The sequence below is a fragment of the Esox lucius genome, chromosome 11 (genome assembly GCF_011004845.1).
Source record: "Esox lucius isolate fEsoLuc1 chromosome 11, fEsoLuc1.pri, whole genome shotgun sequence".
Classification (NCBI taxonomy): domain Eukaryota; kingdom Metazoa; phylum Chordata; class Actinopteri; order Esociformes; family Esocidae; genus Esox; species Esox lucius.
This window is the reverse complement of record NC_047579.1, coordinates 9,361,355-9,388,819: the sequence shown is the minus strand read 5'-3', so window position 1 is coordinate 9,388,819 and position 27,465 is coordinate 9,361,355. Positions and strand designations below refer to the sequence as shown.

The 27,465-nt window shown below is 39.2% G+C and overlaps 1 protein-coding gene across 1 annotated transcript; it reads left to right on the top strand.

The window, feature by feature from the left end:
• Nucleotides 1–1,584: 1,584 nt before the first annotated feature.
• Nucleotides 1,585–27,465, top strand: LOC106024501 (NLR family CARD domain-containing protein 3-like). The gene is made up of 10 exons (XM_034295672.1): nt 1,585–1,688; nt 19,567–19,685; nt 19,777–19,881; nt 20,542–20,655; nt 21,601–21,714; nt 23,651–23,735; nt 23,869–24,097; nt 25,287–26,820; nt 27,216–27,250; nt 27,365–27,465. Exons 2-10 carry the CDS (start codon nt 19,603–19,605, stop codon nt 27,463–27,465), a joined length of 2,400 nt encoding a protein of 799 aa, XP_034151563.1. The 5' UTR covers nt 1,585–1,688; nt 19,567–19,602.

Here is a 27,465-nt window from a genome sequence, read left to right as displayed (position 1 = left end):
ATGTGGAGGAGCAGCGGCTCTACTCTGAGCTCCTCCCGGGTGACCGAGCTTCTCACCCTATCTCTAAGGGATCGCCCAGCCACCCTGCGGAGAAAGCTCATTTCGGCCGCCTGTATCCGGGATCTTGTCCTTTCGGTCATGACCCAAAGCTCATGACCATAGGTGAGAGTAGGAACGTAGATTGACTTCACCACGACAGACCGATACATCGACTGCATTACTGCAGAAGCTGCACCGATCCGTCTGTCAATCTCCCGTTCCATCCTTCCCTCACTCGTGAACAGGACCCCTAGATACTTAAACTCCTCCACTTGAGGCAGGCACTCTCCACCAACCTGAAGTGGGCAAGCCACCCTTTTCCGACTGAGGACCATGGCCTCGGATTTGGAGGTACTGATTTTCATCCCCACCGCTTCACACTTGGCTGCAAACCGTCCAAGTGCATGCTGAAGGTCCTGGTTTGAAGAGGCCAACACGACAACATCATCCTCAAAGAGCAGAGACGAAATCGTGTTGTCCCCAAACCTGACAAGTACAAATCGTTTTTTGCAAATCTAGTGTGTTCAAAATTCTTTAAACAAACAGGAACCAATCCACAAACACCGGTTGCTATACACAAATATGATACGTTCAACAAACTCAGATGTCACTCACAAATACCTCTTCACCTGATGAAAAAAGTTTGCATATTGTGAATTCCGATTGCGGATCGTGTTTCATATTCACAGATGGTGAAGTATTTGTTTGTGAATTTTAAACGCGTTTGTTTGAAGATTCTGAATTAATTTGTGAACCGCGTTTCCTTACAGATCATTAAGTATTTGTAGAATTTGTGCAATTGTACATTTTTATGTAGTATAAAAAATGTTACAAACAAATAGGAACCAATCCACAAATATAATTTGATCCGTAAATAGTGAATTTACTGTTCAAAGGGATAATCCCAAATCATTTTTCATATGTTCAAATCCCTGCTTTGAGGTACAAGTAGAAAGGAATGCATTTATGTGTAGTGAAATATATTTGTGGATCGTGTTTTTTATTTGCAGATCATGAGACATGTGTGGATGTTACATTCATTTGTAAATTGTATTTTCTGTTTACACATTGTAATATACATTTGTGAATTGTAATCTGTAATGTCCGCGGTAAAACGCGATGTTAATAATATGCAATTAATTGATTTTGCCACTTTACTTAGAGTATATTGTAAAAATGTATAGAAGGAAATGTTCAGGAAAGTGGATAGAGTAATTATATGCAAAAGAATCAAGGGGCACTGTGTATTTGCAATTGTTGCTGGCATTTTTACTCCACCCATCCTATTGGCCACAATGTAACTCAATGGAAATGAAATACATATTGCGCTATACAGAAAAAACTATTCTATACGCCGCTGTGAATGTATTGTAGGAAATGTTCAGGAGACTCTGTAGAGTAAATAAATGCAAAAAAAAAATCAAGGGACACTGTGTATTTGCAATTGTTGCTGGCCTTTTACTCCGCCCATTCCATGTTGCTCACAAGACGCTGATGGAAATAAAAACTCGAAACTATTTATTTTATTGGTTCGCGAACGACCATAAGTTCCCTACTAATCTTCTGTGGACGGTTTAAAGACATGAAATAGATCAAGTTCGTTCCGAAACCAAGAAAGGACTGCGTTATTTGTGTGCGTTCATCTTCCAGTAAGTTTCACAGTTTAAATTTTTTATAAGAAGCGAAGTATGATCTGTAAGATGTTTAGAGTTTGCATCCGTTCGTCATTCGCCATGACTTGGCAAACTGCACCGCTAATTAAGAGGAATGAGGGGAATGTTTGTTATTGAAGTCGGTCATGTTATATACTATATGTGCAACGAAGAAAATTTAAGAAAACTTAATGAGGGGTTACTATTTAATATCCCTCTCTGTGTAGTTCTCGACGGGCTGTTCTTGCTGATACGTCCTGCATTGACGTTCTTGCCTGGGAAATTGATTTTCAGTTTTTCTCTTACATAATTAAATAAGCGCTATAAAAATATAATGTATTATTATTATTATTATCGCAGTAATGCACGAGCATCACGGCCATGGATGTGCGCTTTAGACCAGTGTTTTTCAAAGTCTGATCTTGGTTATTTTGGTGATTATAATGTTTTTACAATACACAGGTCTGTGACAGTACTGTCAATATTGAGAAAAGAAAATGTATGTTGTGTTATTACTCCTGACAATTAGAACGAGTTTTGTTAATACTCCTACAAATAATTAACATAAAGATAGGAAAACGGTATGTGTGAAAACACTTTATGTCATTTGGTTCGCGATGGTTTGTCATTTTGAAAGTGTGGGTCGCTGGACAAAAAGTTTGAAATCACTGCTTCAAACCATAATTAAGGAGACTATTTCCTGTTGCTCAACCTATTTACTGATATTTGTCCCACAGATCTATATAGAAAGTCCTCACTCGTTCCAAAATGTTCACCTTTTGTTGCCTTACAGACTGAAATAGAAACACATAAAACATACGTCTTTATTTACACACAGTAACCCACAATAACTAAGTTCACTTATCCACTATTTGGGAACTGCTGCCATAATAGATTGTTTTTCGTCTGTAAATGCAGATGTAACTTTAGTCACTGTTCCTATTGAAACACTGGCCAGTTGAGCAGTCTTTGTGAGGAAACTCCTCCCATCCGTGCCCCAATAATGAACCCTCTTTCAAAGTCTCTTGGATAATTTTGCCATTTTGATCCAAAATCAACTGGGACTGCTCAGCATTTTCATACATGCCACAGAGCATGTTAATTGCACGATTTCCATACACACGCCCTGTGCGGTTTCATGCTTGGGGGGCGTAATTTGATGCAAGGCTGATACTCCCTGTAATGTGCCAAATGCCACCTTTTACAGTCTAAATATAATTTTAATTGTACGTAAGTCTTGACTGGAAAATTCTCAACATTCATGAATAACTTCTATCACATATACAGACTGGGTCACTCAATGCTTCAAACTGTCTATCATTCAACACAGACTATTCAATACAGACGGTAAAACGCGATGTTAATATTAAATGAATTGATTTTGCCATTGACTATTAGCATGCAACTGATTATCATTAACTTAGCATTTGATCTAGTTTATGCAGGCATTTAGGTTTTTAAAATATGAAGGAAAGTTCTGGCACGGTTGTAACGCCTTGTTTCACCAGCAATGTTTTCACCTCACCTGTACTAGTCTGACAGCTAGATTAACACATTAGTGATCTCTAATTTTAGCTTAAAAACAGTGATTCTAATAATCTTCTTGCTTACAACTTTTGTGTAAGCAAGAAGACCGTCTAAGTGAACATGTGCAGAGTGAATGTAATCACTCTAGCTTGTCTCTGTAGGAATTCAAGGCGTTTCAATCGTCCCATGATGCTTTCGTTACTTCTAGACTAGATTACTGCAATGCTCTTCTCTCCGGTTATCCAGACAAATTAATAAATACACTTCTATTAGTGCTGCACACGGCTGCTAGATTCCTAACTACAACAGAAAGAGTATTATAACCTAATTGTCTTCCTTATAATAGGCCTATGTGATTTTGAAAATTAGCCTGCTTATGCCATTCAGTATTTATACATCATAAAAACTCATTAAAATGTTCAGTAAACTTGCATTACGCAGGACAGGACCTGTGAGATATTATTTGCTATATCAAGAAATAATTACACATGGTACAGATGCGTTTCAGGTAGGCCTAGTTTATGTAAGTTTTTAAAAAATGTGACTGATTTTAAGCTTTTGTTACTTGCCTATATGTTTTACAATTCTGGAATTACAGAAGAACGTCATGTTAGAACCCTCAAAATCAAGGAAAAAATACAAAAACAAAATTATTTCAACATTGGACAGGCAAAGTAGTATATTATTGTTTATTCATCTCGCAATCACGCCAATACAGCTCCCTTGCAGCGCCGCGCTTCTGAAATGCTCCCGGTGGGGTATAACATTATTTGGAGGACGGAACCAAACCTCATCGGAGCCGGAAAGCTCAGCAGAAGCGCCCGGTGTAAATCCGGCGTAAAGTTGATGCGACCATAGACATAATAAAGAGTAGACACCGCATCGACCGCTACTGCCTACTGGCGCTGAAGAGCCGTGGGGCCGCCATCTTGGATCGGTCCGCCGCTCCTCTCAGTGTAATCTGTTTTGGCAGGTGAAACGACCTGTCAGCGCATTTAATAAATCATACCTCAGTGAATACCTTACTGATTTTCACGCGTTTTTTTTTTTGCTGCAAAGGTCATACATGTAGCTATGATACAGGACACATGGTTTGGCGTATTTTAATATTGATAGTGGGCTTAACAGTAATAGAATATTCTGATATATGATATAAAGGGACCAGACGTCCGAGATCAAAACTGTGAACATAATCCCCAAAAACAGGGTCATTTCCAGTTTGACTATCATTCTGATTGAAACACCTAATGTGTAAATAATGGCAGTAAAGTCAGATATATATATATATTTCTCTCTCTCATTTCACAGCCCCCCTCCCAACATACACAGATGGGTCCCAGTCTAAAATAGCAGGATACAATTAAAAGTGACAGTTTTCATTTAAACTGCACATTTACTTTGTTGAAACTCCCTTGAAAAGTCTGCAAACTTAATGTAGCAGTTTTCAAAACACAGTTACAAGTGCTTTTCAGAACCCAGAGGGAAAGAGATCAGGGTTAAGACAAACACAAACACATAATGTAAAGAAACTTCACTACACACAATCTCGCAAATCCAGTGTAAGGCAAAGGAGACCAACATTTGGATTCCTGGAGACACACACCATGAGGCTAGAGTTCATGAAACACAAACAAACAGAGGTATTTACAGACCCACCAACACTTACAGCAGTATTCACATATAATGTGACAGACCACTGTTTCCAGGCATTTTTAGACATTGCTTTCAGTTTCAGTGTTAATCTTGTCAGAATGATGACAGATAGATACTATGTGTGATGAGTAAGGTTAAAGTACAGATATAAAGCTTAGAATTCGTTTTGGGATGCTGGAATTTAGGATTAAAGTCTTGAATTGTCGTGGAACCACACACATGCACACGCTCTAAAACCCCTGAAAGAGGACAGTTCTTCCTCGTGCTCCCTTTCTGCAGTTCAAGAGAGGTGAGTTTGGTAATGTGGTGCAGCCTTATTTTGAGAAACACAGACACAACCAATGACAACAAGTCAATGATGGTTGTCGATGCCAAACAGTCTCCTCAATGTGTTCCCCAAGCAGAAAAACATCCTCCGTTCCAATCTCCTCCCGGACGATGTGTGTGACTGTTGACACCTTAGGAGCTTGTATTGGTGAAGCTTGGCGGATCACCCTCTCTGCAGCACTCAGCACCTTATTAAAATAATAATTAAAAAAAATACATTATATTTATATAGTGCTTTACACAGGTGAGACACCACACGAACCATCAGGCAGCGGAAGATGGCCTGGAACTGGCATGCAAATTGATTGTAAAATATGTCTCAAGAGTTGCTTATTTTCATCTTCGAAACATTGCAAAAATGAGAAACTTTCTATCAAAAACATATGCAGAAAAATGTATCCATGCTTTCGGTACTTCTAGACTAGATTACTGCAATGCTAGAATCTTAACTAGAACAAAAAAATTTGAACACATTACTCCTGTCCTGGCATCCTTACACTGGCTGCCTGTTAGGGTTAGGGCTGATTTTAAGGTTCTACTCTTAACCTATAAATCAATACATGGACTTGCTCCTACTTACCTTTATGAAATGATCCAGTCGTACATACCTACATGTAACCTTAGATCGCAAGATGCAGGCCTTTTAATTGTACCTAGAATTTCTAAACAAACAGCTGGCGGCAGGGCCTTTTCTCATAGAGCTCCACTCCTGTGGAATGATCTGCCAATTATGGTTAGAAATGCAAACTCAGTGCAAACTTTCAAGTGTCTACTAAAAACTCATCTCTACAGCACGGTTTATAATTAGGTGTAGCCTGGCCCGGGGGCGTGAAGGTGACCAGTAGGCTTGATACTGTCCACCCTTGCTGTCTTGCCAGGTGGGCTCTCGTCACCACTGCGATGCCCTCCCTCCAATGCCTTTCGGGGGAAGAGTCACTGGCTTGTTATTGACTCTCTGTTGCGCATTTGTGCAATTGGGCTGTACTCTGCTGGCAATACTCGGCCCTCATTCAGGGGGGTTGCGGTTGGTGGGTGTCCCTTTGGTTGATGCCTGGCAATGTGGGTGGATTGATTTCCTGCCTGTTGGGCCCTGTCCGGGGCCTCCCCCGGGTAGGGCCACAGTGTCCACCGGACCCCCCCCGTCTCAGTTCCAAGGTGTTACGCTGCTATATTATTGTGCTGGGGAATATGAGGAATGCACTACTAACTTTTCTCAGTCTCCTCCCGTTTTAAATTTTAGGAGGAGATGAGGTCCTGGTCCACACCTGCGGACTACCTGGTTTGGGGGGCCCGTTGCTGTCCCTGTTCTTGTCCACCTGGTCATACTTCTGACCTAGTCTAAAATCAAATAGACTCTGGATTTAGCCCAGATACATTTATTTATTATTCCAATTGGACTCTTAATATCTCACCCGGCACAGCCAGAAGAGGACTGGTCACCCCTCTGAGCCTGAGTCCTTTCTAGGTTTCTTCCTTTAATCCGACCTTCTTAGGGAGTTTTTCCTAGCCACTGAAATTCAACACTACTGTTGTTTGCTCCTTGGGGTTTAAGGCCGGGTGTCTCTGTAAAGCACTTTGTGACAACTGCTGTTGTAAAAAGGGCTTTATAAATACATTTGATTGATTGATTGTTATTCCAGCCACCTTGTATGGAAAACAGGCACACAATACATACATTACTCACAAGACATAAAGAAATGCATTAGGTATATTTTCCAAATTGTAATTAAAAGAACACCAACCCTACCTGACGCTCTGATTGAATTAAATAGGAGCTCCAATTGATCTTGGCTGAACCTGTAGGTGAGCACATACCGCTGAACTAAAAAATAAGCTTGTTTGAAAACCATTCTACTATCAGATGTTCTGTTGCCTTTTTTTAAATGTGGTGGGTATGAGACATGAGAGGTAACTTACTTTTGTTAGGGTGAATTACATGTGAATAATACACAGTGTTGGGCAAGTTACTTGGAAATTGCAGTGAGTTAAGCTATTAGTTACTCTGTCATGAATAAAGCTTCACTACACAAAAGCTACCACCCAGTCAAATGTAGCCAGCTAAGTAACACAAACACAGCAGTAGGCTAGTTCATTACATAGGAAGCTACTTTAAGTTGTGCTAATTTCACATGACAAGAAAAGTAGCTTGTGTGGCCAAGCTACTCGGTAAATAAAGGAGTTACTACTACTGATAAGTTACTTGATTCTGGAAATATTGAAGCTACCACCAAAATACTAAGTTACTAGCTAAGCTAGTATTGCCCAACAATGATAATACCGTCTTTTATTTATATAAATATATATGTATATATACAGTCTGTGCCACTTGTGTGAAATTGGCTGGCCAATGTTATACCTATAATATTTGCTTTATTTCTACAATAGCATTCTTGTGTCAGTTGTAATCTAAGTCAGTGTTATAGAATAAGACTTATCAAGTCTCAGTTCGCTGGGTGAACACAGGCTGGTGCAGTAAACATAGCCTAGCTAGCTGGATATGATTTCAGTACAGTGATATCAAAGATCCTTGCTCCTTCTCAACTCTCTGGTAATATTCTAGTCACAAAATACAACCAATAGTACGGTACAGTTAAATCTTACTTTTGAAAAGTAATCCCCCGAGCCCTGCTTTCGATGGTCCGCCAAATTGAGCAGGAATATGCTGCACAGTGCTCTGGCATTGTCGCGCCCAGCAGCCAATGCGGCGTCTACTCTTTATTATGTCAATGCAAAATCAGGCTACGTTACAATGGGGTGTCGAATGTAAAAGTTCGGTTACAATTTTTTAGCTGATACATTTTCAACATTTAGCTCACTTTCCTCACATTTAGCGCATTTTCCTCACATTTGAGACAGAAATTATATATATATTATATCTAAATGTTAAACCTAAATGTTATAGTTAAATCAAAATGTTATATCTAAATCTAATTGTTATAGTTAAATCTAAATGTTATATCTGAATGTTATATCTAAATGTTAAATCTAAATGTTAAATTTATATCTAAATGTTACAGGGGGGAGAACAAGTATTTGATACACTGCCGATTTTGCAGGTTTTCCTACTTAAAAAGCATGTAGAGGTCTGTAATTCTTATCATAGGTACACTTCAACTGTGAGAGACGGAATCCAAAAATCTTGAAAATCACATTGTATGATTATTAAATAATTAATTAGCATTTTATTGCATGACATAGCAGAATGAAGTACATGGTGCAGGAAGCTTAAAAATAGTGTCCTCATATGTGGACACAGGGAGGTTAAACATATTGAAATTAAGAGGCAAACGAGTTTCAGTAAATCGATACATTTCCACAGAGCATGTCACATGGGGCTACACATCCAATAGAAACAGAGATAATTCATATCATTTTGGAATCAAAATATTGTGCAAAATAATAGCGATCTGGCTCAAATAATTATGATGAGGCAGTTATGTAATAATTGCAACAGTCCAGTTGTAGGCTCAGTTTTCAAAGATTGTGATGACTCCATTCTGCTGATTAATACAAAAAAAACATTTGTAATTCAATTGTAATTATTTCACACCCCATCACATAAAAAAAAAGATGTATTTCTAGTATTCAATAATTACATAAAGGAAGGATATGGCAATGGGGCGAAGATGGTAGCCAACCCATTATTTGAATTGAATTAATTGAACTGACAGTTAATTTAATCCACTGAAAGTCTACTGAAAGTCTAATAAAAGCATGTTATGAGAGCTGTTATACAAATATTGTTTGTGTTTAGAGTGTTTATAGCAGCACTTGACTTGGGATGAAATTAGCAGCAGGAACTGACAATCCACACATCAGACTGTGTTTATCATATAGCCATAGCCATGAAGTCAACATTGAGGGGTGGGACCAAGTCGGTCGGGGGAGTGGGGGGGTAATATTTAAACAATCACTTACTGATGGGATTAACTTTTAAGTAATTTTTTTCACAATAGCAGAAGCCTTACTAAAGCTTCCACTTGACTGAAGAGTCCTCTCACCTCTGGCAGCATTTCCAGAATAATGCTAGCAACATCTGAGCTCATTAGATACGTGTAATTAGCCCCAAACATGGCCAGCTGCACCCACATTAGTCTACATTGTCCATATCTCCACGTAGCAGCACATTTTGAAGCAGCTGCAGCTTGTTGAATCCAGCTTGATCAAACCTCTCTATGAACTGAGCATTCACTGTCTAAGATGTTGTAGAATTGGGCTCTGTAGAAAGACTGGGCATCTGGAAGGATATGGGCTGCAACCTGACAAAGTGTAATGCCTTGTAAGTTTGTGGATATGAGGCATCTGAATAGGTTGTAGGTCCAACTTTGTTGCCATAGCAGTTGCTCATGCAAACAACACAAGCAAAATGCTCCTGCATTTGCTTGTCCTGCATGCTTGTTTTGACCTGGTCCACAGCCTCCAACATGCCTGAAACTGTTACCTAAGCTGCAGGGAGGTTTTCAAGCACTCCAACTCCCCATCAGCCATTACAAGACCTAGCACATTCTTCAACCATTACAAGCCTAGCCACATTATTCAGCCATTACAAGCTTAGCACAGTGTTCCCTTTTGGAAAGGTTCCATGAGGGCCATTAGCCTCAGTTGAAGTGTCAGATGAGCTGCATCTGACACTAGCCATTTCTTCAAGTCTGTCAGCACAGACTCATACTGGCTGAGAAACTGAATTGCATAGGGGCGAACAGTCCACCTGGTGGGACAGAGATGTTTCAATGAGGTGAAACCATGTTATGAATTAGCAATTTCCTGGAAAATCACCATGAACTTGCCAGACTGATTAAAGAAATCCCCCAATTCATGCCCCAGACCCATTGGATCTCTTACTGTTGTAGAGGCTACACAGGCAACCTGCGTAACAAAGTTCACACAGTGTGGACCACAGACAATACAAAGCCAGCAGTTGTTCTTTCCTCACAATGGCTTGGACCCCTTGCAATAGTCCAGCCATGTTTGTGGCACCGTCGTAGGTTTGTCCTTGAAGTTGGGACAGAAGTTGTCCTAGACGCATCATCACATCAAATGCCATCTTGGCTATATTTTGGTCATCATCTCTGCATCACACTCTGCCTTGTACTTTAGAAGCTGGCTGAAATTCCCACTCTCCTTATCAGCGCCTCGAAATGCCTGATCTTGTCGCGCCAAGTACTTCACACCTCCAACAAGCTCACGTGAAAGATGCACATTAACAGGCTTTGGCTCCTGAATCCGATGGAGTCACATCCGTCACACCTAATTTGTGACACTTTGCTGTCTTTATGTGCACTACATTTCTCCAGGGCCTTCTTCCAATTTTGAAAGCTATTCTTGACAAAAGCTGAATCTGCTTTTGATGCGAGTTTAGACTTTTGTGCTGCAAAATATTTAGCACAATAGAAACAGAGGACGCCCTTGACAGAGGGACTGTAATGGAGACAAGAATGATCTTAAACCATTTCTCCTGAAAGTAGAGTGTCCTATTTAACTGGGTATGACATTGACATATGGCTTGTACTACTGTACCCTTCTATCTTCTGACTGGTACTCATTTTCTCACTGCTCTCAACTTACTTTTGTTCTTTTCTGAGGCTGCCCAACAAGTAAAAATGTCACTGCCACCCATCCTCTTACTCATGAAGACACTGACTGTGAATGAAAGCTGACTAATATAACTGCTTGGACTTTAATCAAACACTAATAATGCTATTGATCTTAAGCAAATACACTTATACAGTATACGAATATGCAATAGATAAAAGCTACTACTGTCTACATAACACATGCAGCGCAACATAAATGATTGACCCTTAACTCAGACCTCACATGAGCTTTCTGACAAATATAACGTAATGCAGACATTAAAGGTAGTTTAACACACCTGTGAGCACCATTGTTGGTCTCTGGGTGAATGTGTGCCTCCAGGGAAGACGGGCTGCCATGCATCTACGGCTTTTAGTTTTTGGAAATTGTTTTGAATAGTTTTTACTTTAGCCTGAGAAATTCAATAGTGTCTATGAAAAGTGTAATATGACAACAAAATGATAAAGTGAAGGTGGAATACAATTTCTTTCTTGACTTTTTCATTTTTCCAAAATATTGTTTTCTATTGTGGTTAGAAACTTAAAAATTGAATAGCATCTAAGAAATGTGTGCCATGATAACAAAAGTGGTATATTTGGACTCGGTGGAGGATGGGCTACAATCTCCCAGCAGGCAACACACCAGTGGACCACTAGCTTTTGGCCGCTGCGTCCGCCGAGCGTTTCTGCAAAGCGTCCGGCCAGCGGCAGTCGCTTTTCTTTATACCGCGCATCGCAGTCGGTCCGCCAGTGCGATAAATGCTTTTATGTAATAAACCCAGCGGGATGCCTCACACCCCAATATTAGGTTTTATTTATTATAATCCTCTAGAATAATTTTGGTCATACCACAAATGACAACGAACTGAATAAAATCGAAACTATATATTTCAAATAGTGCAAGATGCATACAAAAAAACATGCATTATACAGCAAGCATACAAAATAAACATGTGCAAATGAATTGAAATAAAAGTGTTACAAAATCAAATAGTGCAAGAAAACATTTCCAGCAACAGATAGTAAAATTACAGTATTTGAATGTGAAAGTACAAAATAAACATAATACAATACAAAATAAACAAGGGCAAGAATGGCAGTAATATACATATGTATGACTTAGCAGCAATCGATAGGTATTGAATATCACAGATACATCAGTGCAATAAGCTTATGAATGGTGGCATAACACAACAACTACAGTCAGAATTAAGAACATTCACACAGAGCGATAAATATATTAAGATGATAATGCAATCTGCAATATATATAACACTGTACATAGCAGCATTAAAAAAAAAATACAGTACTGCAGCTTAGCAGCAATATTGGTTGTGCTGGAGATGCCATTCATATTAACGGCAGAACCCTTGTACCGTCATGACATCTCCCACCTGCACGGTCATCTGCCCCTTTCTGGTACCTGGGGACCTGGTTCTGGACAGCCTCATCAGTGGCATCCCGGTTGGAAAGATTCTTCCTTATGGCTCCTGTAATACAGTAATCAGATATTATACTTAAATGGTCTGACATGATTGAGAATTGCATGACATTCAAGACAAATGCAGTTTCATTATGACAAGATGTTAGTGTAACTATAGTCTTGTTTTTACCTGATTGTAGAGTCAGCTGTGCCCTCAGCTCGACCTTCTCTTCAGTCAGCCACTTGATCTCCAAATGTTCTGAAAGTAAAGACAGACATTTAATTATTCAGTCCTAAATATCTGGTTATTTTACAATCAGAAGTCAAATCTTGGTGTCCACCAAAATGTTCATTCTTACTTTCATGTGCAGAGCTAAAACTTCCCCCTACCTCTGCCTTCTTGCCTTTAAAAATACATTGAAATTGACAAATAAAATTAGAAGCAACATGCTTTAATAAGTCAAGCATCTGGGTTAAGTGAATGAACCCACACTTACCAATGTAGCCATCCTCTATGGTGGCTTGGAGTACCTCTCTGGTGCCTTGGAGTACTGTGCTTGCTCCATCCTAAAAAAAAAACATGTAAGTTAGTGAACAGGTAAATATGGTGAAACCAAGAAAACATTGCAACAAAACTACAGAAAACGTCATCACCTGAACGTAATGTTTAGAAAATAAGTTTCAAAAACTGGCAGCATAAGACACACACAGGCTCAAGCTCAGTTTCTATAACCTGTTTTCCCGCCAATGGTTTAAAACTTGCGTTCAGCTACAGTAACTTGACTAAAGAATTTTAATGTTAATATAATATTGCAAACAGTTAGTTTAATACAAAACAGTCATTACGTTCTTACTCAGTATCCTAACAACACTTAACACTAGTTATTTATAATATCGCAGAACAGAACTCACCATAGATGTAGGTGACTCGGCGTTCAACAATTTTCGGTCTGATGTCCAAAAAAATCATTGATCTTCGTTTGTTTCGGGAGTTCATCAAATTGTAGTAAAACAATGTGATAATCCACATGTTGTATGGTCCAATTCGCACGGTACAACAGCGTGGAATCCAAATGGCGACTGTCTGTAAGGTCTTGCCTTACAAATGCGCAATTCGCTACTATTACGCCATCTGCAGACACGGCGGTGTTTAAACACAGTAAAGAACTGTCCCCCATGAAGCATTAATGTCAAGGCTATAGACGAGTTGAGCTGGTACCATGTAGTGAAAATGGCCATTAGTTCGTGAAAATATTATGGTAAGCAATGGCGAGATGTGTTTACTGTGCCTGTCTACACAAAGGTCCTTTACCAATGTTGACCAGAATTCTGTACACTAAGATTTTATAATATTAAAATAAATCAAATAATCAGTACAAGATTAGAAGGGGTATAATAACATCTCTGCTGGAAAAAATGGCAACACAAGCAGATACAGCAGACTAAAGTGCACGCCCTCTTTTCGACGGCTAGCCGCCAGCGTAACGCAGTCGGGCCGCTGGTGGAAAGCTGCCTGAGATGCAAATTAGCTTATGCAAATTGAGATCAGGAGAAAAGAGGCAAAATCTGGTGGCCCGCTGGCTGTACGACATTATAGCTGTGGCGACGCGCCAGCGATTGCTCACTGGGCTACAGCTTTTCATGTTTAGAAAATATTTAGCACATTTTTGAGGTTAGCTTTTTGAAATTCAATAGCGTCTACGAAAAGTGTGCCATGAAAACAAAAGTGCTATATTCTGACTCGGTGGAGGATGGGCTACAATCTATGGCTTTTTTTTTTTTTTTTATTGTACATTATTATTTTTTTTGTTTAGCCTTAGAAATTCAATAGAGTCTATGAAAAGTGTGCTATGACAACAAAAGTGGTATATTCCAACTCGGGGGAGGATTCGTTTTTTGGTTCAGACGCTATTGAATTTTTAAGGTTCTAACCACAATAAAAGTGTGGTGGAAGGGGAGATGGGAGTTGTTGTGCCCCGTTTGGGACAAGGGCAACTTCTGGAAGCATTGGGTGATTTTAGTTAGAGGGTCAGGAGAGAGGGGGTGGATACTCTGCCTATGAGTACTGTCCTTCATGCTTATCTTGTTTGGAAATGGCATTCCAAGAGCATGACGTATATTGGCACCAAGCAGCCGAAGAAAAAGTATTTGATACACTGGAAGACCCAGCCACGACCCATCTTAAATGCTCTTACTGAGGGAAGGAGGTTGTTGGCCAAGATCTCGCGATACATAGCCCCATCCATCCTCCCCTCAATACGGTGCAGTCGTCCTGTCCCCTTTGCAGAAAAGCATCCCCAAAGAATGATGTTTCCACCTTCCTGCTTCACGGTTGGGATGGTGTTCTTGGGGTTGTACTCATCCTTCTTCTTCCTCCAAACACGGCGAGTGGAGTTTAGACCAAAAAGCTCTATTTTTGTCTCATCAGACCACATGACCATCTGTCATTCCTCCTCTGGATCATCCAGATGGTCATTGGCAAACTTCAGATGGGCCTGGACATGCGCTGGCTTGAGCAGGGGGACCTTGCATGCGCTGCAGGATTTTAATCCATGACGGCGTAGTGTGTTACTAATGGTTTTCTTTGAGACTGTGGTCCCAGCTCTCTTCAGGTCATTGACCAGGTCCTGCCGTATAGTTCTGGGCTGATCCCTCACCTTCCTCATGATCATTGATGTCCCACGAGGTGAGATCTTGCATGGAGCCCCAGACCAAGGGAGATTGACCGTCATTTTGAACTTTTTCTAATAATTGCACCAACAGTTGTTGCCTTCACACCAAGCTGCTTGCCTCTTGTCCTGTTGCCCATCCTAGCCTTGTGCAGGTCTACAATTTTATCCCTGATGTCCTTACACAGCTCTTGGCCACATGTCTTGGCCATTGTGGAGAGGTTTGAGTCGGTTTGATTGAGTGTGTGGACAGGTGTCTTTTATACAGGTAACGGGTTCAAACAGATGCAGTTAATACAGGTAAAGAGTGGAAATCAGGAGGGCTTCTTAAAGAAAAACTAACAGGACTGTGAGAGCCGGAATTCTTACTGGTTGGTAGGTGATCAAATACCTAAGTCATGCAATAAAATGCATTAAAATTAATTATTTAAAAATCATACAATGTGATTTTATGGATTTTTGATTTTTGTTTCCGTCTCTCACAGTTGAAGTGTACCTATGATAAAAATTACAGACCTCTACATGCTTTGTAAGTAGGAAAACCTGCAAAATCGGCAGTGTATCAAATACTTGTTCTCCCCACTGTAGGTATAGATGACTATAATAAATAATGAAGAATCACTGAATGTGTAAATAGACATTGAATTGACATTTTTCGGTTCCTTCAATATCATGGCAAATTGTACACTTCGGGACATTGTAAGGAAATACGCTACCGACCAAACCGTGCAACCACTCGTACTGTGTAGCCTACATAGTGAACTCCAGCCACACACTCACTACTTCATAGCACGAAACACTTAAGAAATTGTACTGCCAATTCAGTTTTCACAACAAAAAGTTGTCAGTTTGTCTCTGTGGTTTCGATAGCAAATTTAATAGCAAATAATTTAATAGCAAATTATTGTTGCTGTCTATGCCCCTTCACCTTACACAATGTATAGCCAATGTATATCACAATATACAGTGGATATAAAATGTCTACACACCCCTTTTAAAATGCCAAGTTTTTGTGATGTAAAAGAATGAGACAAAGTCACTCAGACACCCAGACGTAATTCTCCCGCAACACCATTTTCATATCAGGCGAACATTCATGGGTTGCGACCCCTAGTTTGGGAACTGCGGCCATAATAAATTAGGTTTTCCACTGACAATTTGCCTGTAGTAGAACATAAATTAAAGCACCATCATGTAACTGTACAACAGTTACTCAATCTAACTTTTTGGTCAACCAGCTGCCACTTTAAGGGTGAGAAGCTTACCAGTGCCCTTGTCTTTCTTTCAGAACATCTGTCCACTGTTAGATTGGACCTGACTAGTATTTGCTAGCAGTTGCAGTTCAAACTCTTAACAAAAATGGTAACACCATCAAATTCACAAACAATACAATGTTAGTAACCGTGAAACATGGTGTTAAGTCTCACTTTTGATTAAAAGAGTCACAAAAGTTTATGAAAATTCAGCAATACTTGTTTCTTAGAATACATGCATTATTTCAGAAACATTTAGGCTGGTAAGAAACTGGCAGGATAATTTTTTTCATCTAGCTGCCACAGTGACTGGTATTGTAGACTAAGTTAGTTTGAGTATGGTTGTCTAATAGTGCTTTTGTTTGTTATATTAAACACAAAGACACAACGCTGAAGAGAGCAGAGAAAGAAAACACTACTAAACAATGGAGACAATGAAACTTGTTACTGACTTTTCAATATGTTTCAGCCTTTGCAGGATTATAATGAATAAACACATTCTGCTTTTAGATTGCAACAGTTTACTGCCATCTAGTGAGGAATACTAATTCAACACTTCATCAGGATGGGGTGAACAAACTAAGATGAAACTGAAAGTAGTTTGTTCTTTTTTGGCCTAGGATCCTTTTTGAGACAACCAGGTGGAAAACTCTAAACTGGAGATACTTGGAAAAATGTACTGTATTCGTTTGTATTTCAGAAACAGAACCTATTCTTAAGGAGAGAACATAACAAAATAAATTACTAGTAAGTAGATCAGTTTTTAATAGTTGCAGACAAGCAGCAGTTTTATAGTGTTGATGGAGAAAGGATCTGATTTGAAGTAGATTTGATAACCCTTTCACAGTGGTTTTCTACAACTTAACATTGGTTAAAGCTGAGGTACCTGAAAGGTACATGTATTTTTGACAACAAAGCCAAGGCTTTTACCTCCAACAACCAACCTAATAGAATAGGTTTACATGTTTCCTAATGCTTGTCCTGGAAACACATTGTTTATACAGTTGTGTACTTGCCCAGCACTAACACACCAGATTAAATTATCCTAATGATTATTTATAGTTGTGCTCAACAGATTGAATACTCTTGGATAATTGGCAATATACAGTTCTGGAAAAAATCAAGAGACCTCTCCTAATCTTTATCTAATGTATAGCAGCCATTATATTGCAGTGTCTGTTAAAATCCAACACAGGCACACCTCATTTTACCTAATGAGGTACTGATTAGGTGATTAACTGAACCATATAACCACTGCTGTGGTCATCACTAAGCTCTTGCAATAGGACCAGCTGGATGTCAAAAACAGTGCAAGTTGTACCTCAAAGGTATTTGAATAACTATTCAGAAGTTCAAAAGAAAGGCTTTGAGTGAGGAAAAGAAGGGGTAAATTCTGGCATTACTGGCAGAGGGATACAGTGAGTGTCAGGTTGCTTCCATACTGAAGGTTTCAAAGACGGCGGTTCATAAGAACAAGGTCAAGCCACAGACATTGGAGACAACAAAGCTACATACTAGCAGAGGGTGAAAACGACTGTCCACTGACTGAGATGACCGTCAACTCATTAAAATGTCACAACAACTGTAGGATGACATCAAGTGACCTACAAAAAGAATGGCAAACAGCAGCTGGGGTGAAGGGCACAGTGAGGACAGTTCGAAAAAGGCTCCTAGGGGCAGGGCTGAAGTTGTGCAAAGCTAGAAAAAAGCCCTTCATCAATGAGAAGCAAAGAAGAGCCAGGCTGAAGTTTGCAAAAGACCATAAGGATTGGACCGTAGAGGAATGGAGTAAGGTCATCTTCTCTGACGAGTCAAACTAATGGTTAGACAGACCTGGAGAGGCCTACAAGCCACAGTGTCTCGCACCCACTGTGACATTTGGTGGAGGATCGGTGATGATCTGGGGATGCTGTAGCAAGGCTAGAATTGGGCAGATTTGTCTTTGTGAAGGACGCATGAATCCAGCCAAGTACAAGGTTATCCTGGAAGAACACCTGCTTCCTTCTTCCCTACACTGTCAGGGCAACCATAGTTCTTGGTCAGAGTTAACATACCTCCTGATCTGAGCTGCCCGTGGTCTCTGTCCTGCCAAAATGGAAGAAACAGAGGAGACACAGGCAACTTCACCTTGGAGTTATCTATAGCTGGGTCATAGATAATATCAGGACATCATAGTGGCAGACATTTAACTAGTCAGGACATCATGGTGGCAGACATTTAAGTAGTCAGGACATCATGGTGGAAGACAAACTAGTCAGGACATCATGGTGGAAGACAAACTAGTCAGGACATCATGGTGGCAGACATTAAACTAGTCAGGACATCATGGTTGAAGACATATAAACTAATCAGGACATCATGGTTGAAGACATATAAACTAGTCAGGACATCATGGTGGAAGACAAACTAGTCAGGACATCATGGTGACAGACATATAAACTAGTCAGGACATCATGGTGGAAGACAAACTAGTCAGGACATCATGGTGACAGACATATAAACTAGTCAGGACATCATGGTGACAGACATATAAACTAGTCAGGACATCATGGTGGAAGACAAACTAGTCAGGACATCATGGTGACAGACATATAAAATAGTCAGGACATCATGGTGACAGACGTATAAACTATTCAGGACATCATGGTGGCAGACATATAAACTAGTCAGGACATCATGGTGGAAGACAAACTAGTCAGGACATCATGGTGGAAGACATAAACTAGCCAGGACATCATGGCGGCAGACATATAAACTAGTCAGGACATCATGGTGGAAGACATAAACTAGTCAGGACATCATGGCGGCAGACATATAAACTAGTCAGGACATCATGGTGGCAGACATATAAACTAGTCAGGACATCATGGTGACAGACATATAAACTAATCAGGACATCATGGTGGAAGACATAAACTAGCCAGGACATCATGGTGGAAGACATAAACTAGTCAGGAGATTGGTATGGATTACAATATAATACATGTATTAACTTACGTCTGTTTGTGAGGATTTCAGTGCAGGTCGACCACAGGTCCCTGTACAGGATCCATTTTGATCAGACGGAGCGGTATAACATTTTCATTTAATCATTAAACAACAAAAAATAAAGCCAATGATTTCATACTGATGATTCAAAGAACAAAGCAGAGAGAACAACAACTTGGAGTAAGTCATTATCAAGTGCTGCTACTTCAGTTTAGTTAGTCAGCCCACATTCTCAAAGAGGATGTGAATCAGTTGGTCTGTCTTATCAGTAAAATCTATGTTAAGGGAAGTCAAAGAATAATTTTATTCCAGGTTTGTTACTGAATATTATATATGTGATCATAGTACAGTAATTTGTGTCATTCTTCAGTTTGTATCTGATTCCGACATTGTGTCTTCTACTCTTTACAGTATGAGTCTTGATCCAGGAAGTGTGTGTTTTTCTCCTTTATGTGCTTACAGGTCTAAGAAGATAGACTGAAGAGTACTGCCTCTAAAATGAGTCTCTCTGGGGAGAGCGAGGAGGGGGACACTGCCTCTAAAAATAGTATTTTTGGGGAACATGACATTACAGCTAATAGGTAAACATTTTATAATTTGGTTTTAGAATAGCTTTCCCCATCTGAGTTCAGAGTACAAAGATTACTGAATATTTACCTTGTTGTGTTGAAGGGTAATCCAGCAGAAGAGACCAGCCTCCCCTGTACCCAACTGTGTGTCCATGAAGAGTGACAGGTCTATGGATAACCCTATCAGTTTCAGAAAATTAGACTCAAGGTGAGAGAGAGACAGCGCAATGGTGTTTCTGTTTATTGTTTTGTTAACCAATATTTTCCAGGTATGTTTTTAATATTGATCCTATAGGTGTTTTACTAATAAATAATAAATAGATTGGCTTCCATGTGTGCATTTATTATTGGTGCATTTAATACAATAATTCTCAGTTTGTTTTTGTAGCTGACTAATTTTCACATTTAAACAAGACAGTTAAGTGTCAGAGATTCTTAGTTCGTCCAAATACCAATCATGAGTCCATTATATAGACAACACTCTGGGTCCCTTCAGTATTATTTATATACACAACACTCTGGGTCCTGCCTTAGTATTATTTATATAGACAACACTCTGGGTCCCTTCATTATTATTTATATACACAACATTCTGGGTCCCTTCAGTATTATTTATATACACAACACTCTGGGTCCTGCCTTGGTATTATTTATATAGACAACACTCTGGGTCCCTTCATTATTATTTATATAGACAACACTCTGGGTCCCTTCAGTATTATTTATATACACAACACTCTGGGTCCCTTCAGTATTATTTAAAGGGTCCAGCAAGAGAGGCTCACTGTGTCAATATACAACAAACTACTAAGACAGTCCACTATGAACAAAAACATTGTTGAATTGCATTTAACTGTATTATTTCCAGGGACCATAAAAAGAAACCAGACTCTCCAGTACCCAGCTGTGTGTCCAAGAAGAGTGACTGGTCTATGAATCAACCTTTACATTTCAGAGATGGAGACTTTTCTACACATCAAAGGTAATAAAAACTCATGGGTCATGGTCAGTGATTGTCAACATTGTCTCTTATTTATTTTGTTCCCATTATCTGATGGTACAAAAACAGCTTGTCTTCTTGGGTTCAACATTTAACAAAAAATACATTACAGGCGAAACAAATCTTTACAATGTACATACATTTAACAAACACTTTTACAATATACGTAGGAGTCATAATTGACCTTTCACAAAAGCCCCACCTATCCTAGTTACTGTTGCTACACCCGTCAAGCTGCGCTTCTTTGTAAGGGGCAACTACTGTAAACAACCCAGCACGGAGGGTAAAAGTAACATTACCGGTCAGTGTAAGTGATCCTTTTTAGAGTTATTCCTCCACGATATCCTCCAGATCAAGACATTGCAATATGCAGGGGAAGGTAATGTTGACAATATTCAGATAAACAAGGAAGGTGACACTAATTGAAACAAGCATATAGAACTCAATCAAAGAATAAGAAACCACATTAACTCAAATGCGACCAGCACAGCCTTGTGGACCAGTCATGGACCGACCTATCAGTTTCAAAAAAGTAGATTCAGGGTGAGAGAGAGACAGCGCAATGGTGTTTCTGTTTATTGTTTTGTTAACCAATCATTTCCAGGTTTGTTTTTAATATTGATCCTATAGGTGTTTTAGTAATAAATAATAAATAGATTGGCTTCCATGTGTGTATTAATTATTGATGCATGTAATATAACAATTCCATCCTCAGTTGTACAAAATATTTAAACAAGACAGTTAAGTGTCAGAGATTCTTAATTTGTCCAAATACCAATCATGAGTCCACTATATAGACAACATTCTGGGTCCCAGTATCTGGGTTCAGTATTAATTATAGAGTCCAGCAAGAGAGGCTCACTGTGTCAAAAAAGTCCACTATGAACAAAAACCCTGTTGAATTGCATTTAACTGTATTATTTCCAGGGACCATAAAAAGAAACCAGACTCTCCAGCACCCAGCTGTCTGACCATAAAGAGTGACAAGTCTATGACACTACCAACACATTTCAGATTGGGAGACTTTTCTACACATCAAAGGTAATAAAAACTCATGGGTCATGGTCAGTGATTGTCAACATTGTCTCTTATTAGTTTATTTGTTCCCATTATCTGATGGTACAAAAACAGCTTGTCTTCTTGGGTTCAACATTTAACAAAAAATACATTACAGGCAAAACAAATCTTTACAATGTGCATACATTTCACAAAAACCTTTAAATGAACAGAGTAAAGATAACTCTTTCACACTTTTCCATCTCTCATATGGTTGTTTAAATTATCTATAATACCTTATTTAAAACATTGCAGATTTTTTATTGGAATATCTACATAGGCGTGCTGAGGCCCATTATCGTAATTTCCTGTTTATAAACCTCGCCTTATACGTGTATTTAGAAAAAAAAATTAACCACCATGGTTAATACATGGGTGCAGCTAATACACACGTTGACTTTTTTAAAACCACTTCCACCAGAAATCTTTTTCACAGATGATTTTGGACCAGGTGAGCCGGCCAAGAAGAGCAAATGTCTCTTACTGAGTGAGTGACTGACCCTTGTTAAATAGCATAGTGGTTAGAGACGTGGACTTTGAAGCAAGATGTCCCGCTTTCAAGTCTTGTCACTGTCAAAACAAATTATGCATTAGGATTTGTTAAGGAATAGATATAAACTTTGCTTGCTACAACCTTTAGTAGCTATGTTATAGTAACCCTAAAATAAAACTGTAAACGGTTATAATAGTTATTTCTGGTGGATTTTTGAAGTATGCCTCGGTGCAGGGTATTATAGGTTAGATCACATCCCCTTCGGCAGTAAAACAGTAGGGGTTTCCACGATTCTCTCATCTTTTCACTTTTCACAGTTATTGTCACCTGTTTTGATAGTAATTGTATCAATGTAATTCCTGAATGAAAGATAAACAAATATTGTTATGCCATGAAATGAAATAGCTTTGGCAGTGTTCATCTTCAGTCTCGCCAGAAATGTCTCAATACTTATGGCTATTCCAAGTACTAAGTTATTAAATAGTAAGCATATTACTGGCTAATAAGCTGTTAAAATGGCAAGTGGCAACAGTTCATAGAAGCTTTTTTTTGGTGAAAGTAAAGTTAATAAGAAACGTTAGTCAGTTTAACAGAATGCTTAATGGTGTCTAGCGAAATATTCAAACAAGGCCTGATGGTAATGTGTGTCGAGACGCTATACGGACAGTTGGCAAATGTTTACCTCTGTGGCATAGTGGTTAAAGACATTTCCTGTCATGTGGGAGACCCTGGTTTGAATCCAGTGAGGGAAACTACATTCATCACTTCTAATTGCAGTCCAGCTGACCTGGGCTTGCCTGGTTGCTTTTCTGGTTTTATACTTTGAATGTATATTAGCATTGAAGCTATTGTCAGCTATAGCTATCATACACACAGAGCTACATTTTACATGTAATCTGCTTTTATTAGACACAAGAAATACAAATATATATATTGACATTAGGAGATGACTACTGACACCTTTTTTACAAATGGTTAAAATCGTATAGTAGCCTTGACAAATGCAAATTATATTGAAAGGTCAGACTCACTTCTTCTCACAATACAATATCCAGGTCAAGGTTTATGATGCACTTTGTGTTGTGGTGTTTAACTTTGAGATTAAGGGGTATAAGAGCCTGCATGTTTCTATTGCAGAGCTACAATAGTCGATGTTGCATTAAATGAGTAATACTGTTTATTACTACATTTTTTAGTTTCCTCCTTTTTTGACCCATTTTCACATCTCTACTTCTACTTTCTCATTTGTTTCTTTATTTCCCATTTTTACTTGAACCTTTTTTTTCTTTAGGGTTAAGTTTTAGATTAAAGATTAGGAAAACATTTAGAATTACAAAAAATAAGTTGTTATTCCTGAAAGTGAAAACACAAAAATGTGTACGAGTCACACTCGGGAAGTATAGATGTAATGTCATGTTTTGTCCACAGAGACCAACAGGAGAGATCAGAGTCAGGGATTCTCAAGGTTCAATCTGTACAGAGTAATCAGACACCTCTGTCCTACATATTCAGTGTATGTACATTTCTTTACGTTTACCTCAAGTGAAGTTTATCTGTCAGTCTTTCATGCATTTGTTAATATTGTTTTGATATTTAATTAACTTTAATTCCGTCTGTTGTGAACATTTTCTATCTGCTTCTTTCAGTTACTTGAACAGAATATCATGACATTTGTGAAGAAAGAGTTGAAGAGGTTCAAGACAATGCTGAGTTCAGATCTCCCAGAAGGCTTTGAGAGTCAGAGGGAGGATGAGGAAGGTTTGGACACTGAAGATGAGAAGCAGGAGAGTAGTGCCAAAGAGGGGGCTCTGATGATCACACTGCATGTCCTGAGGAAGATGAACCAGAAGCATCTTGCTGACACACTGGAGAAAAGTAAGAATTGTCTGACATTTCTGTTGAATGTGTCATTATGAGGAATATTTAAAAGCTGTATGTAGCTGAGAACACATTGGCCCTCATTTATCAAAAGTGCGTACATCAAATTTCCAGCGTACACCAAACCACGGTGACTTTGAGATTTATCAATATGGACGTTGGCGTACGGCACTCTCAAATCCTACGCCAGCTCAGGAGGTGGTGTACGCACGTTTTGAGTTCGTGCGGAAATGCGCAGAAACAAAAATCCTAACGCACTGACAAACTAAAAGATATGATATATTATGACCCACTGTAAAAAAAAAACCAACAACATAATAATTACAAACTTTAGTGTTTATTTTTGTGCAACATGGACTTAAATGTTTAATTTGTGTGACTTTACCAAAGCATTTGATTTATATGTATTCCTTCAGATGCGAGCCTGTGCGCTTTACATGACGTTTCAGGGTTAGGCCCGGCAGTTGCGCACGGACTGGGTTCAGTAATAAAAGGCTTTTAATGACCAAAATATAATTCAGACTGACAAAATAATAAAAATTACATTCTTCTTCTTTTAAATAATAATAACAATAATAATAGAAATAATAATAATAACGACATTCTTCTTCTAAATTACAATAAACGTCATTAATAATAAATATCATAAAATAATAAGACGAATATTACAAATTGTCATGCAATTATTAATGTGAATGAATGGTACTCCACATCACATCATCATCTTTTATTCCGCTTTTTAAACTGCCAAATAAAACAATTTTATTTCTTTCTACCTCCCTGGTGATCGTCTCAATCTCCACGTCAGAGAAGTTTCTCTTTTTTGCCGTCTTCTGTGTGTCCGTGGCGTAAAATGAGGGTGTGGGGGAAGCGGAGACTTGAATATATAGGTGCGTGTTATTCTAATGACGATCGTTTTCAGCCGCGGCATTTATCAAGGGCAGGTATTGCGTACACCTGGATTTTAAAGGTACGCACAGCTTCATAATTCAGGCGGTGAGAGGAGTGTAAGCTAAATCTTACGCCAACATATAGGCCCGTTTCTACGCAAGAATGATAAATGAGGGCCATTGTCTTCTAATAGTGATGTGTTTAATCATTTAACAAAGAAGAAAGATTTAAGAGACTTATATACTGTATTGTCATTGTTTAAAGAAACACTTTTCTGTATTATTTCTTCCTTCAGGTCAGCTTGCTTTGATTTGTCCTGCACACAAATCTAATCTGAAGAAGAAGTTTCAGTGCTTATTTGAGGGTATTGCTAAACAAGGGAACCCAACCCTCCTCAATAAGATCTACACAGAGCTCTACATCACAGAGGGTGGAAAGGGAGATGACAATCATGAACATGAGGTGAGACAGATTGAGACAACCACCAGGAAACAAGCAAGACCAGAGACAGCAATCAAATGTAATGACATCTTCAAACCCATACCTGGACAAGACAAACCTATCAGAACTGTGCTGACAAAGGGTGTTGCTGGAATTGGAAAAACAGTCTCTGTGCAAAAGTTCATTCTGGACTGGGCTGAAGGAAAAGCCAATCAGGATGTCCAATTTGTATTTTCCCTCCCTTTTAGGGAGCTGAATATGATGAAAGGGGAAAAAATCAGTTTGATTCAACTCATCAATCATTTCTCAATAGAAACCGAAAAAGCAGGAAACTCTGACTACAACAAATACAAAGTTCTGTTTATCTTTGATGGTCTGGATGAGTGCCGACTGCCCCTTGACTTCCAGAACAACAAGAGCTGTTGTGATGTCACAGAGTCAACCTCAGTGGATGTGCTGTTGACAAACCTCATCAAGGGAAATCTGCTTCCCTCTGCTCTCCTCTGGATAACTACTAGACCTGCAGCAGCCAATCAGATCCCTTCAGGGTGTGTTGACCTGGTCACAGAGGTGAGAGGGTTCAATGACCCACAGAAAGAGGAGTACTTCAGGAAGAGATTCAGTGATGAGGACCTGGCCAGCAGAATCATCTCACACATAAAGACATCAAGGAGCCTCTACATCATGTGTCACATACCAGTCTTCTGTTGGATCGTTGCTACAATCCTTGAGTACATGTTGACTACAGATGATAAAGTAGAGCTGCCCAAGACCCTAACAGACATGTACTCACACTTCCTTGTGTTTCAGTCCAAACACAGGAATGCAAAGTATGATGGAAAAAAAGAGACAGATCCACACTGGAATAAAGAGAGCATTCTGACACTGGGAAAACTGGCTTTTCAACAGCTACAGAAAAGCAATCTGATTTTCTATGAAGAAGACCTGAAAGAGTGTGGCATTGATATCAAAGAAGCATCAGTGTACTCAGGAGTCTGTACACAGATCTTTAAAGAGGAATGTGGGCTGAACCAGGACAAGGTGTTCTGTTTTGTCCATCTGAGCATTCAGGAGTTTCTCGCTGCTGTGTATGTGTTTCTCTCATTCAACAACAAAAATAAAAATCGATTGGATCAAATAAAATCAACCTCCTTTAAAACTAAGTTCAGGAAAATACTTGAAATAGATTTTCACAAGACTGCTGTGGATAAAGCCTTCCAGAGTAAGACTGGACACCTGGATCTTTTCCTCCGCTTCCTTCTGGGTCTCTCACTGGAGTCAAAGCATTTACGGGGTCTACTGACAAAGACCAGAAGCAGCTTACAGAGCCATGAAGAAACTATCGAGTACATCAAGAAGAAGATCAGGGAGAATCCCTCTTCAGAGAGGTGTGTAAAAGAAAATGTAATCGGTCTTGAGTCCAAAGTTCTATATAGATGTTTACATTTTTACATTCGCATGGGATAATCGATATACAGCCATCTAGTATGACCTCACTCCGAGTAATCAAAGAATCCAGGTACAACAGGCGTCTTTGTAGCTTCTTCACTGGCCCCGCCCTCAACTCATATTACTCACACATTAAACAAAGAACAGATGCCGGGTCATTCTCTGGTCAAACTAAGATCTCTTCAACAGATAAACAGAGGACCTATGATCTGTTAATTACTCATGTACCTAGGTCACAGCATACTAAATGAAACCACCATAGAAATGAATATATGAATGTAATATAAAATAATAACTTCATATATTGCTTCACAATTTCAAATTTGTATCACAGGTGCATCAATCTGTTCCACTGTCTGAATGAACTGAATGACCATTCTCTAGTGGAGGAGATCCAGAGATACCTGAGTTCAGGACGTCTCTCCAGAGAAGAACTGTCACCTGCACAGTGGTCAGCTCTGGCCTTTGTGATACTGACTTCAGAAGAGGAGATTGATGTGTTTGACCTGAAGAAATACTCTACATCAGAGGAAGGTCTCCTGGGGTTGTTGCCAGTGATAAAAACCTGCAGATCTGCTCTGTAA

Bases quoted from the DNA above. Each gene is read 5' to 3' on its own strand.
- LOC106024501 (XM_034295672.1), top strand. From the start codon at position 19,603: ATGAGTCTCTCTGGGGAGAGCGAGGAGGGGGACACTGCCTCTAAAAAT. The intron at 21,715-23,650 runs GTAATAAAAACT...TTTTGTCCACAG, and splicing joins GACTTTTCTACACATCAAAG to AGACCAACAGGAGAGATCAG. The intron at 26,821-27,215 runs GTGTGTAAAAGA...TTTGTATCACAG, and splicing joins GAGAATCCCTCTTCAGAGAG to GTGCATCAATCTGTTCCACT.